We start from the raw sequence: 16019 nt of genomic DNA on the forward strand, positions 1-16019 counted from the left end.
TTAAATATTTTTTTATATTATTTATCATATTAATTAAAAATAAATTTATTTTTGTCTCAAAAAATTAATAAATTATAATATAATTATAATAAAATCAAAATTACCTCGATCATCTTTAAATACCTAAGATGAAAGTGGTAATCAAATTACCACTTATTTTACCTGTTACGTCAGCATTAGTAATAGAAGATTATTGTAATTTTTTATTATTGACAAACCAAACAAAAAAATAAAAGATAGATTACTAAATTAATCTTAAAAAACTCAAACCAAACACCCCATAAGGTAAAATTTGAGTTTGAGATTGTTAAATTGATTGATTTAAATTGGACTTAAAACATTTTACTCTCATAATTACATATTCATCCTTATTCTTAAAACTAAAGGGGGCAAAAATAAAGGGTTTAATGATAATATTTAAAATTATGAGTTCCTAAACTCATCAGCTCAAATTCGGTTTGACAATAATTAAACCAAGCCATGAGCAGTTGTTTTACACCCTAGTTCTTGTTCGGTTAAAGTTAACAGAGACTGACTGCTAAAGGGAATCGTTGTGATGAATTTCTGGTGCATTTGATCGATATAGTATTATGACAATACCTAGGGGTAATCTGGAAAATTTACTCTCGCCACCGAGCCTTAAAGAGAGGAAAGGGATTATTATTATTAGTATCGAGTGTTAAAATTGTGTCTGATTAGATTCGTTAATTGAGATTGAAAAGACGGAAATCGTCTCTGTTGAAAAACGGAAACAGAAATAAGAGCAATTTGTTAAAAGATGGAAGATCAAGAAATGCCAGAGGGAAGTATAAAGAACATATTAGAACAAGAGAGCCTCAAGTGGGTCTTCGTTGGAGGCAAAGGCGGTGTCGGCAAAACGACATGTAGTTCGATTCTCTCGATCCTTTTGGCCGGAGTACGACCTTCTGTTTTGATCATATCCACTGACCCAGCTCACAATCTCAGCGATGCCTTTCAACAACGCTTTACCAAAACACCTACTTTGATTAATGGCTTCACCAATCTTTATGCTATGGTACCTTATTTATTTCCAATCGCTTCTTCGGCTTGTTTTAATTTAGTATGAATTTTGATCTTTTTATATGATAAATTCAAGTCATAATCTTTAATGGGTTTCGTGGTTATTATTTTATAATTGGGATATAGGAGGTGGATCCTACTGTTGAAGAAGACATGGGATCTAACGAGGGGATGGATGGCTTGGTTTCCGAGCTAGCAAATGCAATTCCTGGTATTGACGAGGCTATGAGCTTCGCAGAAATGCTGAAGTAAGAGACCTGCTTCTGTTTGTTTGATTGTGTATCTTTGTTTTTCTTAGTGGATTTACCATTGTTGATCTTAGATCATCGATGTTCTGTTCTTGGTGTTGGAATTACATTCTTATATAATTTATAGGATTCATGGGTATTCATTAATTTTTAGTTTCTGATGCATGCCTTTGTGCATTAAATAGAGTGGCAAAGCCAGAAATTTTATATTGGGATCGCTGAATTAAAAAAAATGCATAAAAAATTAACCCATTCATTGATACATTGAAATTGTATTAACAAGAAAACATATTTTTAATATAATAAGTTTTATCATTAAGTGTATATTTATTTTAAATAATAAGAGAAGTGGAGGTCGGGCTTACATAATAAATTGAACTTATTTTAATCTTTTGGGAGAGTAAAATAAATTTATTATAAGCCAAGAGATTTTAAGGAAGAATGAAAAGAAATGTTGGAATGAAAGAAATGATAATGTACGAGTGATTCTAATAATAATGTTTTTTTTTTCTATGAATCCTATATTGGATGTTTATTATTTTTTGCACAAAAATGTGTTTAAGAAGTTGTTGATGAATATTATTTAATTAGATTAAGAGATTTTTATATATATATATAGATGGAGATAGAGAGAGAGAGAATGAAGTTATATTATTTGAAATTATAATTTAAATCAATGAAATTTTTTTAAATATATTTGTTTTCCCCAAAAATTTCGCCCAAGCGAGCCTGTATGTGGTTCCACTTTTGGCTAGAGTTTGACTAATCAATGTAAAGAGGAGTGTTCGATTATGTTATTTTTCAGTGAACTGTGGGTATGATGACTGCTGCAATCTTAAGTTGATAGATGTGGAACAAAGCTTGATTTTCCATGTCATCCAGTGCATTTAAAGCACATAATTACAGTCCCATTTGTACATTGACAGTAATTTCTGTATTAATGTTGCTCCCTCATTTACCAATATTATGATCAATACCATGTTTCTTCTCTTTTACATTGAACTTGCATGAATGCTTTATGTGGCATGCTGTTGGATTTGCAGATGCACGAACTTCTCTTGTTGTCTAAACAGTTAACTGGGAAAAAATAAAACCTCAATTTGTGCTTTCTCATTTTGCTTTATATTCTATCTATTTAATTTAATTACCATTTATCAATCTTATTCTGTCTTCACAGATTGGTGCAGACAATGGATTATTCTACTATAGTGTTTGATACAGCACCAACAGGCCATACACTTCGGCTATTACAATTTCCAGCAACCTTAGAGAAGGGGCTCAATAAAATGATGTCTTTGAGAAATAAATTTGGTGGGTTGATGAGTCAGGTACATTCTTACACTTTATCAAGTATAATATGAGGTTGTATTAGAGGCTTCTAGCCTTCTCATGTTTGTGGATCATGACATGAGGCCTTCTTATGTGATTCTCAAACTAAAACTTCTATAAATCATATGTTAGCAACTAAATTTTCTTTTCTCTTTCACAAATTAAATGAAAGTCAATCAGTTGTCTGATCTATTAGTGGTCTTCTTTTCTGGTTAGTTTGAGAATTACTCAGGGACATAGGATGCATCTAAAAACCTTATTGCGATTCCTTGCACTATCATCAGATTTGTTTATATATTTACCTGCAGAAATCACCATCTCTTCTTTTGGTACAATGTCTTGATATGCCTGATGTTATCAGGTTTTAGGATGTGTTCTACTTTGTAGTTGTCTTCGTGTTAGTCATTTGACAAGCAATTTTTCCGTCTAGGTTCAGTTTAAGTGAAAATTTGTTCAAAATTAAACCAGCATGAGAAGAAGTGCTGGATATGAGGGTTGAGCTTTGCATGTATTATCCTCTTAATTTCTTATTGTCTGGATGAGGTGCCTATTTGTTTAAAACTCTTAATTTTGATATCTGAATGTTGTAACATGATGCATTTATGCTGTGTTTATATTAGAAACCAGTATTGTGATGGTCAGATTTCTCCAATTCTTCTTTCTTTGCATTTGGACACAATTTCACTCAGCTGTCATATGCAATATCTACTAAACTTCTGTAAGAAGAAAAATAGACCTTATTGATTTTGTAATTGCTGTTAGATAGTAGGTATTGCATAATTGTCATATGGTTGTTTCACATGTGAGAACTTGGGAAACTGGATATGGTTTCATGCTTTTAAGTGTTTAGTTCGCATATGCACTTACAATTGTTGTCTTCTACAATTTCAACTTCTTTCTATTTTTATGATGTGATTTGTTAATTCTGAAACTGCTCATGACAGATGAGTCGCATGTTTGGTATAAATGATGATTTTGGGGAGGATGCTATCTTGGGAAGGCTTGAGAGCATGAAGGATGTGATTGAACGGGTTAATAAGCAGTTCAAAGACCCGGTAAGATCCTGTTCACAAGTTCTATCCTCGATCCGAATCTTTTGTTGATATAAATAGATATTTTATTAATAATCAATAGAAAAGTACTAGTTTCCTTTTTTTATTTATTTTTAATGCTATATTCTTTTTGAAGTCCTCATACCATATATCTCGGTTGGCAGGACTTGACAACATTCATCTGTGTCTGTATTCCAGAGTTCCTTTCTCTCTATGAAACTGAGAGACTGGTGCAGGAACTCACCAAATTTGAGATAGATACACACAATATTATCATTAACCAAGTTCTTTTTGATGAGGAAGGTTTGTATTCTGGCCCCTTTTTTGCCCTTAATATGCATGCTTCTATAAAAATCTTAACCATCAAGAGGAATGTACTGCAATTGCAGATGTTGAATCCAAGTTGCTCAAAGCTAGAATGCGGATGCAACAAAAGTACCTTGATCAATTCTACATGTTGTATGATGACTTTAACATCACAAAGCTGCCACTGCTACCACAAGAGGTAAACTTCTATAGACCTTTTGTTGAGCTTTATGAAATACCTCACTTTTTATTTGCATCACTGGTTTAAGCATACAGGATGTTGTTATCTTAATTTTAGTGATTGGATAAGTGTAGTGAATACACAAATGTAGTAACATGTTGTTATTAAAGAACATGACCACCCATTTCTCAGTTTCTCTTTTCTCTCTGCTCTTACTTTCGGCTTCTTTTATGTGTATTTTCCATTTTAACTCCTGAGTTTGCAGGGCTTGTTCCATAATGATTTTTAAAATCTGAAGTTGGTTCTGGTGTTGACATATATTAATTGTTGGATTTTGGGTATAATAGGTTACTGGTGTTGAAGCTCTCAAGTCATTTTCACAGCATTTTCTGGCACCATATCAACCGGCCGCTAGCAGAGGGGTGGAAGAATTGGAGCGGAGAGTAAGCAAGCTAAGGCAAATGTTGGAAGACGCAGAAGAAGAACTGGAGAGACTAAGGAAAGGAAAACAGAAGGCATGATCATGCTTTTGCATGCTCACCATTTACACGCTTGGCTACTATTTTCTTGTCTCCTAACAACCGGTGGCAACGTCAACGATTGGGCTGCCAAATGAAACCGATCTTCAATTTTACCATTGGATTATGTTCCATTTCCTTTTTATTTCTTGAATTTTATTTTTTTTATGTATTTTTAGATGGTAATAAATTTTTAACACAATATTTTTTGAAGTGATCATCCACAGGTTTTTCTCTTGTAGTGGTTTCAACATTATAATTTAAAACAACCTTCTATTTTTTTTATTTTTTTTTCTTTTTTTGACATAATAATTTCATGAGGTTACATGTCATTTATAGCCCTGGTATTTATATGGCCCAGAAAATGTGAATTGATCTGTGTATCATGAGAATCAATGTCTTACAATATATGATACACATCTAAGTTTATAGTACAAGTGAAAGAAGATATGAATCTTAAAGTATATTAAAAAATTAATATGATATAATAAACTATTGTATAATATAATATATATATCAATCTATTTAAGTAATATACTTATACAAAGTAATATATATACTGCAAGAAATTGTAATGTGGTAAGGTATATATAAGAATTTTTTAAACCTTGGAGGTGTTTTCTGTTTTTTTTTCTTTTTTTTAATATAATTATATGTGAGATATAATATAAAAAATAAAGTTTTCATGACCAAATGCAATTTGTCTACCGGCATGCGTATCGTCTGGCATAGGCAGTGGCTGTACGACGACGGGAGTCTTAATCAAGTTTTTGTTTAGTTAATTATGCAAGCAACTCATCAAATGTTGAGATGGCCGAGTTGGTCTAAGGCGCCAGATTAAGGTTCTGGTCCGAAAGGGCGTGGGTTCAAATCCCACTCTCAACATAGATTTTAAGTCAATTTTTTTTTTCTTCCCTGATTGATTTCGCCCTCGTGTTGCATGCTGCGTAATTGTTTACTCCTGTTTTAAGTCAGATTTTTCAAAACCAAAAACTTCTCGAATTGGTGATGAAGTCACAAAAAACGTGCAGTGCTGACATTTTCTGTTTTAATTCAAATGTTTTTAAACACAAAAATCACCAATTTTAGCGTAGATTTAAACTTGATCAAGTTTGAATAGAAATAAATTCGAACTTAATCTCACCCAAATAGGGGCTAACTGGAGCTCATTCAAGTAAATAAAAAGTTCTCAAAAGCTGCCCCAAAAAGCCAAAATTTCTAATTTCGAAACAAATAACTCCTCAAATTAGTGATGAAGTCGCCAAAAAAATTGTTTAAAAGTGCCCCAATTTTTTATTTTAACCGAGTCAAACCGAATCTCACCCAAATAAGGGCTGCCTCAAGCTCATTCAAATAAAAATAGTTCTCAAATCAGCGATGAGCTTGCAGAAAAGCTATCAAAAAAGGCCAAAAAACACTGATTCAAAACCAAAAACTCCTCAAATTGGCGATAAAGCCACCAAAAAAACTGTTTGAAAGCGCCAACATTTTCTGATTTAATTCAAATGTTTTCAAAAACAAAACTCACCAATTTAGGGGTAAATTTGAACTTAAACGAGCTTGAATAGAGATAAATTTGAACCAAAACTTACCCAAATAAGGGTTGACTTGAGCTCATTCAAATAAAAAAAGTTCTCAAATTGGCGATGAGATGGTTAAAAAACTACTAAAAAGTGCCAAAAAAGCTAATTTCAAAACAAAAAAACTCATCAAATTGGTGAAGAAATCACCAAAAAAACTGTCTACAAGTACCAACGTTTTTTGTTTTAATTCAAATGTTTTCAAGCACAAAACTCACCGATTAATGGGTAGATTCTCACCCAAATAGAGGCTAACTCGAGTTCATTCAAATAAAAAAAGTTCTCAAATTGACAATGAGATTGTAAAAAAGTTACGAAAAAGCGCCAAAAAAGGTTAGAGATTAATCACCGGAAAAAAAAAAGTTTCAGAGAAGAATAAAAGGCACCAAAGAAAATGATTTTCAGCTATTTCTTAATAACTCGCTAGATTCAAACTAACTCAAATTTGACTCATTAGAGCCAAGTACCAAGCCGAGGGTGGGCAAGCTTGGCTTAGATCTGACCCTATTCACCATATTGTTCGGGTTTCCACCTGGTTAAGTTTACCACCTGTTCAAGCACATGGCGAGCCCACAGAAGTCCATGTTTTTACAAAGAGCTCGTTGTTTGAAAAGGGCAATGATGTTTGTACCACCATTGCACCAAGATTAGAGGGGATTTCCGGCTAAATCTATGGCACTAAAAACTGTTATTCTTTCATACTTGTATCTTGAAGGTAATTAGTGGGTGCCTGAACCTAAAAATACATAAATAAAAACTGAAGGCAAGACAATTAAAGGGTTACTAAAACAGTCCGATCCTTCACTTCTTCACCCTATACGTTTCAATAATACATCTTCAATGCTCAATTCAAACAACCAATATTTATCATCAAATATTTTGAACCTATCCACCATGTAACGTTGAAATAAAAACTACCGCATCCTTTTCTTCAAGTGTGGTGTCAAGCTGGCCGCTGAGCTCCCAATCACAATCATTCACAAGTACTAGAACACCAGGTCTCCTGCATGAGCATGACAACCCAAAGCCTCAAGTCAGAAGAATCCAGAGCATTAGTTTCCAATAAGGGTCCCAAATTGATTTGGTATTATGATTGAACAAAGGTAAAGCTCATACTTTCATTAATACTACAAAATAGTATAGTAGCAAAATAACTCAAAACTAGGGATGTATTTGATCCAAGCCCAATTGGAGGGTTGCCTCGAACTCAAATCAAATCCATAATATATAACTCAAATTCAAACTTGTTTGAACTTATGCATAATGTCATTAAAGGACAGTCAATGAGGTGAACAATTACATTTAACAGATAAACACTGTCACCAATTAGATAAATAGTACCAGAAGATGGACAAGTGAACCAATCTCAAACCAAACTACCGAACTCTAGTTCTCAATCAGCTCTTTTGAGCCAAGACAACTCAAATCGGATCTACCACTACTCAAAACTATCTTTCATGCATAGACTATTTATGAAGCATAGAACTTACACAGTATCCCCTTTCATGAACATTTCAGGCCTCTCCTTTATCAGATTGGTTTGAACCCATGAAAGCAAATCTTTCATAGTTAGCTGAAAAGTGTTAAAAAAAAATTTGAATAATAAATGAATCAAAACTGACAAACCTCATATACGAAAGCTTTCCAGAATCAATTAGGCATTAAAAAATTCACCTTCTCTGCTCCGTTTGGTAGATCAACATTGACATTATGAAGCTTTACAGACTCACAAAGAAGCTCTAACCCTCCACTGCAAACGATATAACATTCAAAAGATTCAATATTTCATACAGCAGGACGTGATAAGATGCACCTGAATTCACAGCAAATATGAAGCACATACTCGAAAACACTTATGCACATACGAAACAATAACCAAAGACAAAAAGAGAACAATAATTTACCCGAATTCAAGCGTCAGTTGCATGTCGATGGTTTCAAGAAGATTCAACAGATTTAGAAAACCCTAGAGCGACGAATCGTTATTCAATTCGGTCCGCAGTCCACTTCGTAAAAAAAATATCTTCACCAAGCAATACGACGTCGGTTTTGTCTTTATTTTGTTGATATTAATCAACTGTACTTACAGAAAACGTCAAAATTTTAGCCCAATTTAACAGCTCTGATTAAAATAGCCCTATTTACCCAGGAAGATTACAAAGTAACGTCTCTCACTCTCTTTTGATTCCTAATCCTCTGCAGGTTCTCTCCCTTACCCAGAAAAGAACAGAATAGATAATTTCTTGGTCGAGCAGAAATTGGGTTGTGAAGATATGGAGATTTATAAAAGATGGGTTAGAAGAAATAGGGACTATGTGCACTCCTTGGAGTCTCTTGCCAATGTAAGTCCTGTCATCTTATCACGCTATAATTTTCTTTATATCCGTTTTCTTTACTTACAATTCTCTATTTATAGACTACTCGTTGTGTAATCTTAAATATTCAGTTTGCTATTGACCAAAATGACTTGGGGATTTTCTTTATGCTAGTTCTGTATCGTCCTTTTTAGATGGGAAAAGGTGAAAATCTGATAAAACTTGTTAAATTCATTTTCTTTCTTGGATGGATGTATCTATCAACTCATATTTTTTAGCTAGTTGCTTTATTAATTGGTTTGGTAGTTTTAGTTGTGTTTTCTATTGAATTGCTGTGACTTGGGATTTGTGAAAGTTTAATTCGTCTTTGCAGTATGTTTGAATATTCAGGTGATATGATTTAAACATTTGTTGGAAATTATTGTACAGGGATTGACATGGCTTCTTCCTGAACGGTTTTCTGAGTCAGAGATAGGACCAGAAGCAGGTTTTGTGAAATTTTGGTAACATTTATCTACTTCTTGCTGGCTAGAAATAAAATCAGGCGTTCTTTCTCCTTTTTAGAGTTTTATTAGTAGTGGAAAAAATTGAAAATATCATTTTTAGTTTTTATTCCAAAGCAATGGGAATAGTAGAGTAGGCTTGTGAGTTGGGGCTTTTGGTTTCCCCATATACATATAGGCAAACGAATCAGATTTAAAAATTAATAATATTTTTTTCTGGTTTTGCACATTTTTCCTGTCAATTAAACGACTGGAACTTCCTTATTGTATTCTATTTTTTTTATTCTCATTGCATGAAATGGTGCTCTGTGCTAAAATTATCTTAATCTTATGCAGTAACGACTATTTTGGGCATAATTACTGCTCTCAATGAACATATAATTGAGACAACTCCAACCCAAAACGGCACAATTTCCCTGGAGCCTTATACATTCCCTTATTCATTATGTGTTTCTGCACTGAAGGACTTGGAAACCTTAGTCGAAGTTGTGGCCCAACATTATTATGGCGATAATAAGAAATGGAATTTCATTGCTATTACAGAAGCTACCAAGTAAGCAATTGATAATCTAGTGCATGCAACAGTTTGTCTTCGTCAAATTGTATTAATAACATACTGGCACTTGTGTATCTCCCCTAATAATTTGTATTCTTCGGAACCCAGGGTCTTAGTTAGATTAGCTTTGTTCCGGAACAGTGGATACAAGATGCTTCTGCATGGAGGGGAGACATTAAATGTTGAAGAACCTTCAAATAATTTGAGTTATCAGCATAAAACTGGAAATCCCTCAAACCCTGGTGGACATTATGTGCCTGGTTACTTAAAAAACAATGGGCTGAACCCTTGGAATCTAGAAGGAAAGGCTTTGTCTGCTTTGAACAGGTTCGGAGAAAGTGCCAGGATGGTTTCTGAGCCTGCATGGTTGCAGAGGATTCAACGTCAGAATTCAATAATGAAGGCGCATAAAGGTAATTATCTTTTTGAAATGACATCTGAGAACTAACTATAGTTCATTTGATAACTCTATTAATACTTGCAATGATCTGTTTTCAGCTCCAGTGATTGAGAGGCCAACCCTTTCATCACTATTGTCTGAGAAGGGTATTTATGGGGCCTTGTTTGTGATGGGAGAGGTGCTTTGTATTACAAGACCACTTATTTATGTTTTGTTTATCAGAAAATATGGAATTAGATCATGGATTCCTTGGTTTCTTTCCCTGGGTGTGGATTTTATGGGATATAGCTTAGTATCACTAGTCACGAATTCAAGACATGTTGGAAAAGACAGGAAGATTCATCTTTCCATACATGAAAAGGATGAGGTTGGAGGACTTTTTATTTTCATCTGGCTCATCTGTACTTAATTTGCATATAAGTAATCTACGATTTATTAGAACCTTTTTGTTGACAGCATTTAGTTTTTGATTGAAAATGTCCATGCTAAAGCAGATTTTATGTTTTGAATTAGCTGAAACGAAGGAAACTTTTATGGGCACTTTATCTCATGAGAGATCCATTCTTTAGCAAGTATACAAGGTACTGAGATACATATCCCAAAATTGCCAACTTTTGATTTCATTACCTTTACATATCTTTTTTTCAGTAAGAATCTGAGAAACAATGCCTAATTATATCAGGGAAAGACTTGAACGTACTGGAAAGCTATTGGAACCAGTTCCTGTAATTGGGTTCCTAACAGGTTGGCTTTACGTCAACTTGAACTCATTTCCACCTTACATTTTTTTATCTGATGTATTGAACTTAATATTCCTAATCTTGATTTATTTTTTCTAAATTTGCAGAAAAAATCATAGAGCTTGTTATGGGAGCCCAAACACGATATACTTACATGTCAGGGTCATAAGATGAAGATCTTTGAGAATTTGCACTTGACATTGTACATCCTGATGCGGGTTTGAATTTTTGTTGTTCCGCATTTTCCTCTTCCCACCCCCCACCCAAGATACAGGTGAAATGTGAAATGGTTGTTTCGGTTTGGATTTTCGCTGTACCATTGATAAATAAGAAATACAATATTTTTCTTGAATGACTCCTATTAGAGAAGTTTCACACATGGGATAAATTTAATTTGCAAAAACATGTGATGAAAATGACTTGAGATTGATACATGGGTTTATCAAAACCATGGTTTTTTATACTCAGACCGGGTCTTAACCCGGTCCAGGTTAAAGCCAGTCTGACTAGCATAGATAAAATTTCATATATATTTAATATATTTATTAAACAATTTCAAACCTAAATGTTTTTAGTCAGTGGTATTTGTGTGTGACCAACGGGGCACCTTCTTTCTTAACAACCATTATTTTAGTCGTCTTGGCTCCTAGTCAGGCTGGTCAAACCAGTTGGTGTTTGCAAACTATGGTCAAAACTTTGATTTCCATTGTTATCTTTGCTAGGTTGGTTCAATTCTAGTTCAAGTTCACATTCAGGCTTGGATTGAATGAATCGAGTTTGAGTCTTAAGGATGAAGTTCATTTTTATAAATGAATAAAGTTCAAGTTAATCGGAATATTCAAATTCGAATTAGCTCAGATTGAATCTATAATTAAATTGTTTTATAATTGAATTTAAACTTCAGTTTGTTAATCTTAAATTGTGCTTGAATTGGATTTGATCTAATTCACTCCAAATCTTTGCCGTCATTGTTTATAGGCTCAAAAGTTATAACGCCCAAAATGTTATCTGAAATGTATGGGCCTTAATCCATGAAATACTATGATGAATGGAAGCGGATCTTGGATTGGACAACCCATGAAAGATAAGCTCAATTTGATCTTCATATAATCTATGGTGACACGATTTGTAGAGCGTATGTAAGAAATGGCAACACTAAGACATGGGATAAAAGTCTGAACTCCTCTTTGATGTCGGGATAGAGGTCGGAATTGACTCAAATCAAATTCACAATTTGTCTCGAACAAATTGATTTCTAGTTGAAGCTAGTGCATTATTAATCCCACTGCTATATAATTATCTTACTTTCGTGATTATTTTTCTCTTTGATAACTTTTTAATAAAAGTAAAAATCAATTTGAATTAACTCAAATTTAAACAAAGTATTATAAACTCGACCCTAAACTTGGCTGTGCTTCTGTACTATGTGGGACCACAAGATGAAGAACTGGTCCAATAAATAAATAAAGAGGTGGAGGCCCCAAGCCCCATTAATCAGTACCCCACCAATTTGACATAAATTAAGAGCAATGCGTGTCAAATTTGAAATTCCTATTGATGGGGTGGTGGTGGGCAAAGCGTGTGCTGCGTGTGTAGGTGGCGGGGTCCAAGAAGCAACAGGTGGAGTCCATCCAAAACTAAGGTCCCTATCCAATCAAACTGAAACAGGGAGGGACCACCTTTAGCAAGTGGGTCGGGTCTGTACCCACATCCAAGGTGGTGGCCTACCAAGGTGGTGGTCCCTACACAACCACGCCACACGGGGAATAAAAAATCAATAAAAAAAAACTAAAAAAGCCAGAAGTTTGGTATTGAGGGACCCATTACAAAACCAGTGAAAATGGTGGGATCCACCATCACAAATGTGGTCCACAGATATCGCATTGCATGAGCGTGGTAGGGTCCATCAGGAAGTGAGATAGATTAACGGTTGTGAAGCCATTAGATTGATAGATAGGTATGAGGCTCCACTCTATATTTGTCGCCGTACACAGCAAGTTGTGCGGACATCACACACCCTGCTGCCAGCGGAGTGCCCAAGATAAGTCTGTAACTGCCGTACCTGATCACAGCTCTATCCACCTGTCTTTTAAAGCCAACTTGTTTCGGCCTCAACTGTAATGCATTGCCAATTCGCAATTGCAACGTCTTAAAAGCAAAATCACGGTGAATAAAAATTGGTACGGTCCATCGCGTTGTTGTAATAGGCCTAACATCGACAATTATCCAGTTGGTGTAATTGGCGTTTAACAGTGGGTGGACAAATACAAGTGAGGCGGGTTGGGTTTGGGGCTACAAGTAGAACCAGCTGTGCCCAATGGCATAATTTAATTGTTGTTCACTCTGTTTAATTGTGTAGAGTAGTCTTAGCGGGGTGTGGCTTTAAATAAAGAGTATTTAACATTTTTCCGCGTAACTTTGGTCTTAAAATACTTTTTCACGTCAAATCTAATATATTAACGGAAAATAGCTCTAGTATATGGGTAAATAATTCAATAATCGTACCGTCCCTATTATCCTTAGGATTGAATACAAATCAAATCGAGTTTGAATATTTTTTTATTCAAATTTAGTTTAAAATTATCGAGTTAATATTATAAGTGGTTGGAGTTCAATTAAAGTTTGACTAAAATTTATAATTTAAATTTATAACTCAAATATATTACTCAAATTTATTGTTTGAATTCGTAGTTCATTAATAAAATAATATCGTTTAACAATTATTTAACATAATTTAAATCGAGTCATGAGACAAGTTCGAACCAAATCAAGTCATTTGTCTAACTCACAAGTCAAATCAAACCAAATTTTGTATAGCTCGAATTTAACTCAGTTTTAAAATGAATCAAATCTCTTAACTCAAACTTAATTTATATCCGAAATAATTCAAATTAAGCCAAACCAATTTTTAAGCCTAAATCAATTTGGTTCGGATCCAACTTTAATTATCCTCTTTTTTTTTCTTGTCAGTTATTGTCTTTTTCATCTCCTTTGCCATTCCTTTCTTATTTTCTTTTCCTTCCTCCTTTCTCCTTTGTCACGTTCTTATCTTTTTTCTTCTTCTCTTTTCTACCTTTCCCTCTACCACGTCTCTCTCTTTCTTTTCTTCTCTTTTTTATTTTCATGATATGGTTAAATGTGGCCTTTGAAAGTGTTGCTGGGTTGTGATTTGGCCACCTCATAGAATCTTGACGACTATAAATGAGACCCACCTTAATTCATTATAGTTAATTTCCAATAAATTCTTCCAAACCTATTTTGTTCATTGATAAAAAATTAGAAGTCGTTAATTTAAATCTATCGAAAGAGTATCAACGTAGATTGCTATTATAACTTAATGTCACAAGAGTTTTGTATGAAGATTTTATTGTGTGACATGTTAATCCTACATAGTAGGACAAAGTAAGTCATAAAGTTTATGAGTTATCCAATAGAAGGTTAAAGGTGGTTCAGATAATCGGTGTTAGTAGTAATAATGTGGATTTAATTTTTGATACCAAGTATGTATGTTTGGTTGTGAACATGTCTAATGCTAATATTGTTGTGACCATGAAGCATGAGATCATACTTTTAGGTGTCATGATTGGAAATATGTCACATATTAATGCACCTGTGTGTAGTAAGACATCCCTTAAAATACTATTTTTTGAATGTAAATGTACAAGTAAGGAAAACAACAATAAACAATATTATATAAACACTAAGGAAAACAAACCCGCTATGACATCATTAGGTTGGAGTCTTCATCGTATAGATACTAGAAAGAAATATTTGAAAATTAGACATGATAATTTGATCTTAAAATTAAGGTTTCAATCCGATCCCACCCAATACAAGGAGGGAATTTTTTTATATTAATAGGGACGAAGATAAAAATAATCTAAAAAATAAGAATGATATGGAGATAAAGATAGATATATCATCATGCATTCATCTTCATCTGTATCCTTTCTATTTTGTACTTATTTATAAAGTATAATTTATAAAAAAAAATATTATTATATTTTAAATGAGGAGAGAAGGGAACATAAAAAATATATGAAAAAAGGATAAATAGAGAGAAAATTATTCTCTACATATTGGGATGAGAATTATCTATAATGTCAACAACGAAAATTGAGAGTGTATATAGATTAGGCTTAGATTCGAGTCAAACTTGAGCCAATGTTTTTGAGCTCAAGCTTAATTGTCAAAGTTTATAAATTAAAATTTTGGATACAAAATGACATCGTTTTGACTAATATGTATTAAAACGATATCGTTTTAATAACGAATATTTAAATTCGAAGCAAGTAGAGCCGAACTTGAGTCGAGTTTGAGCTCAAGTGGTACGAGCTCAAGCTCAAGCTATATTATGCTTAAGTCGAGCCGAGCTCAAATCCAATCCTAATATAGATTATCCCACCCAACAAAGATTAGAATGGAGTGGGAACGAGAAGAGTAATCCCCGCCCCGCCCGCCCCTTCTCTCTCATATCCTCTCCCTTGCAATCTCAGCTCAATCTACTATTATTGAATAGCAAGATTCTCTTCTCTCCTCTCCTCTCCTTTGCTATCTCAACTCAATCTACTATTATTGAATACCAAGGTGGAGTCGTGCAAAATATCCTGCCAATTTAATTAATTAATTAATTAATTATTTTTCTTAGATAGAGAATATCCATGTTACGAATTCTTTTATTAAAATGGAGGGTACCCAAATCCAGCCCACTCTAGCTATCTTAGCCCACAGTGGTAAAGTTAAGCTGCCAGCCGAGACAGGAACAGTACCTACCTTCCCCAGTTGAAGTGGTTTCTAAATTTATCTTAGATCAACTTCCCCTGTTCTCCTTTTTAAAATAAGAAAATGGACCATGCCCTTATTTCTATGTGACAATATTGAAATTAAAACTCCTCATGAGCCTATCATTATATTATTCAATTTGAACTATGGATGAGAGATCATTCCTAAAATTCACGTTGTTTAGATGCACATTTCACAATTACAAGCCATAACAAGTTATGTATCAAATTGAAATAAATTATGGAATCAATCATGTGTGAAGGAGAAGAAGCTAAAGAAAAATCATACATATTGATATATAATAGAATAAAAATGTGACAAAGATTTGTTCTTCAAGATTATTTTATGTATTCATAATTTTATAAATATAAATTCACTTGCACCTTTCAAATTCCAAATCGATTACTATACGGCTTGATTACATTAGTACAGAGATCAAGCTTCAAGCTTGTATGTTGGAATGATAGA

The 16019-nt window shown here is 33.7% G+C and overlaps 3 protein-coding genes and 1 non-coding gene across 5 annotated transcripts; 3 read left to right on the forward strand and 1 right to left on the reverse strand.

Annotated features, from left to right (window-relative positions):
• The first annotated feature begins 549 nt into the window (after positions 1–549).
• Positions 550–4960, forward strand: LOC123215364 (ATPase GET3A). The gene is made up of 7 exons (XM_044635421.1): positions 550–1036; positions 1168–1289; positions 2467–2617; positions 3563–3673; positions 3835–3973; positions 4060–4175; positions 4505–4960. Exons 1-7 carry the CDS (start codon positions 779–781, stop codon positions 4676–4678), a joined length of 1071 nt encoding a protein of 356 aa, XP_044491356.1. The 5' UTR covers positions 550–778; the 3' UTR covers positions 4679–4960.
• A 519-nt stretch (positions 4961–5479) lies between these two features.
• TRNAL-AAG lies at positions 5480–5560 on the forward strand. The gene has a single exon. It is a non-coding gene; the product is annotated as a tRNA-Leu (tRNA).
• Positions 5561–7035: 1475 nt separating this feature from the next.
• On the reverse strand, positions 7036–8317 carry LOC123217196 (ubiquitin-related modifier 1 homolog 2). Of its 2 annotated transcripts, none has more exons than XM_044638017.1 (4): positions 8160–8317; positions 7930–8005; positions 7746–7780; positions 7036–7258 (listed from the first exon to the last, which is right to left on the reverse strand). In XM_044638017.1, the coding sequence occupies exons 1-4, from the start codon at positions 8180–8182 to the stop codon at positions 7141–7143; spliced, it is 252 nt and encodes an 83-aa protein (XP_044493952.1). In that variant the 5' UTR covers positions 8183–8317; the 3' UTR covers positions 7036–7140. The 2 variants fall into 2 exon arrangements, with proteins under 2 accessions (XP_044493952.1, XP_044493951.1); XM_044638016.1 differs by having other exon boundaries at positions 7746–7828; positions 8160–8316.
• An 88-nt stretch (positions 8318–8405) lies between these two features.
• Positions 8406–11121, forward strand: LOC123217195 (peroxisome biogenesis protein 16). Its single transcript, XM_044638015.1, has 8 exons — positions 8406–8597; positions 9000–9057; positions 9410–9626; positions 9738–10042; positions 10128–10396; positions 10543–10610; positions 10712–10773; positions 10877–11121. The coding sequence occupies exons 1-8, from the start codon at positions 8529–8531 to the stop codon at positions 10936–10938; spliced, it is 1110 nt and encodes a 369-aa protein (XP_044493950.1). The 5' UTR covers positions 8406–8528; the 3' UTR covers positions 10939–11121.
• Positions 11122–16019: the final 4898 nt, after the last annotated feature.

The sequence above is a fragment of the Mangifera indica genome, chromosome 5, assembly GCF_011075055.1.
Source record: "Mangifera indica cultivar Alphonso chromosome 5, CATAS_Mindica_2.1, whole genome shotgun sequence".
NCBI lineage: Eukaryota > Viridiplantae > Streptophyta > Magnoliopsida > Sapindales > Anacardiaceae > Mangifera > Mangifera indica.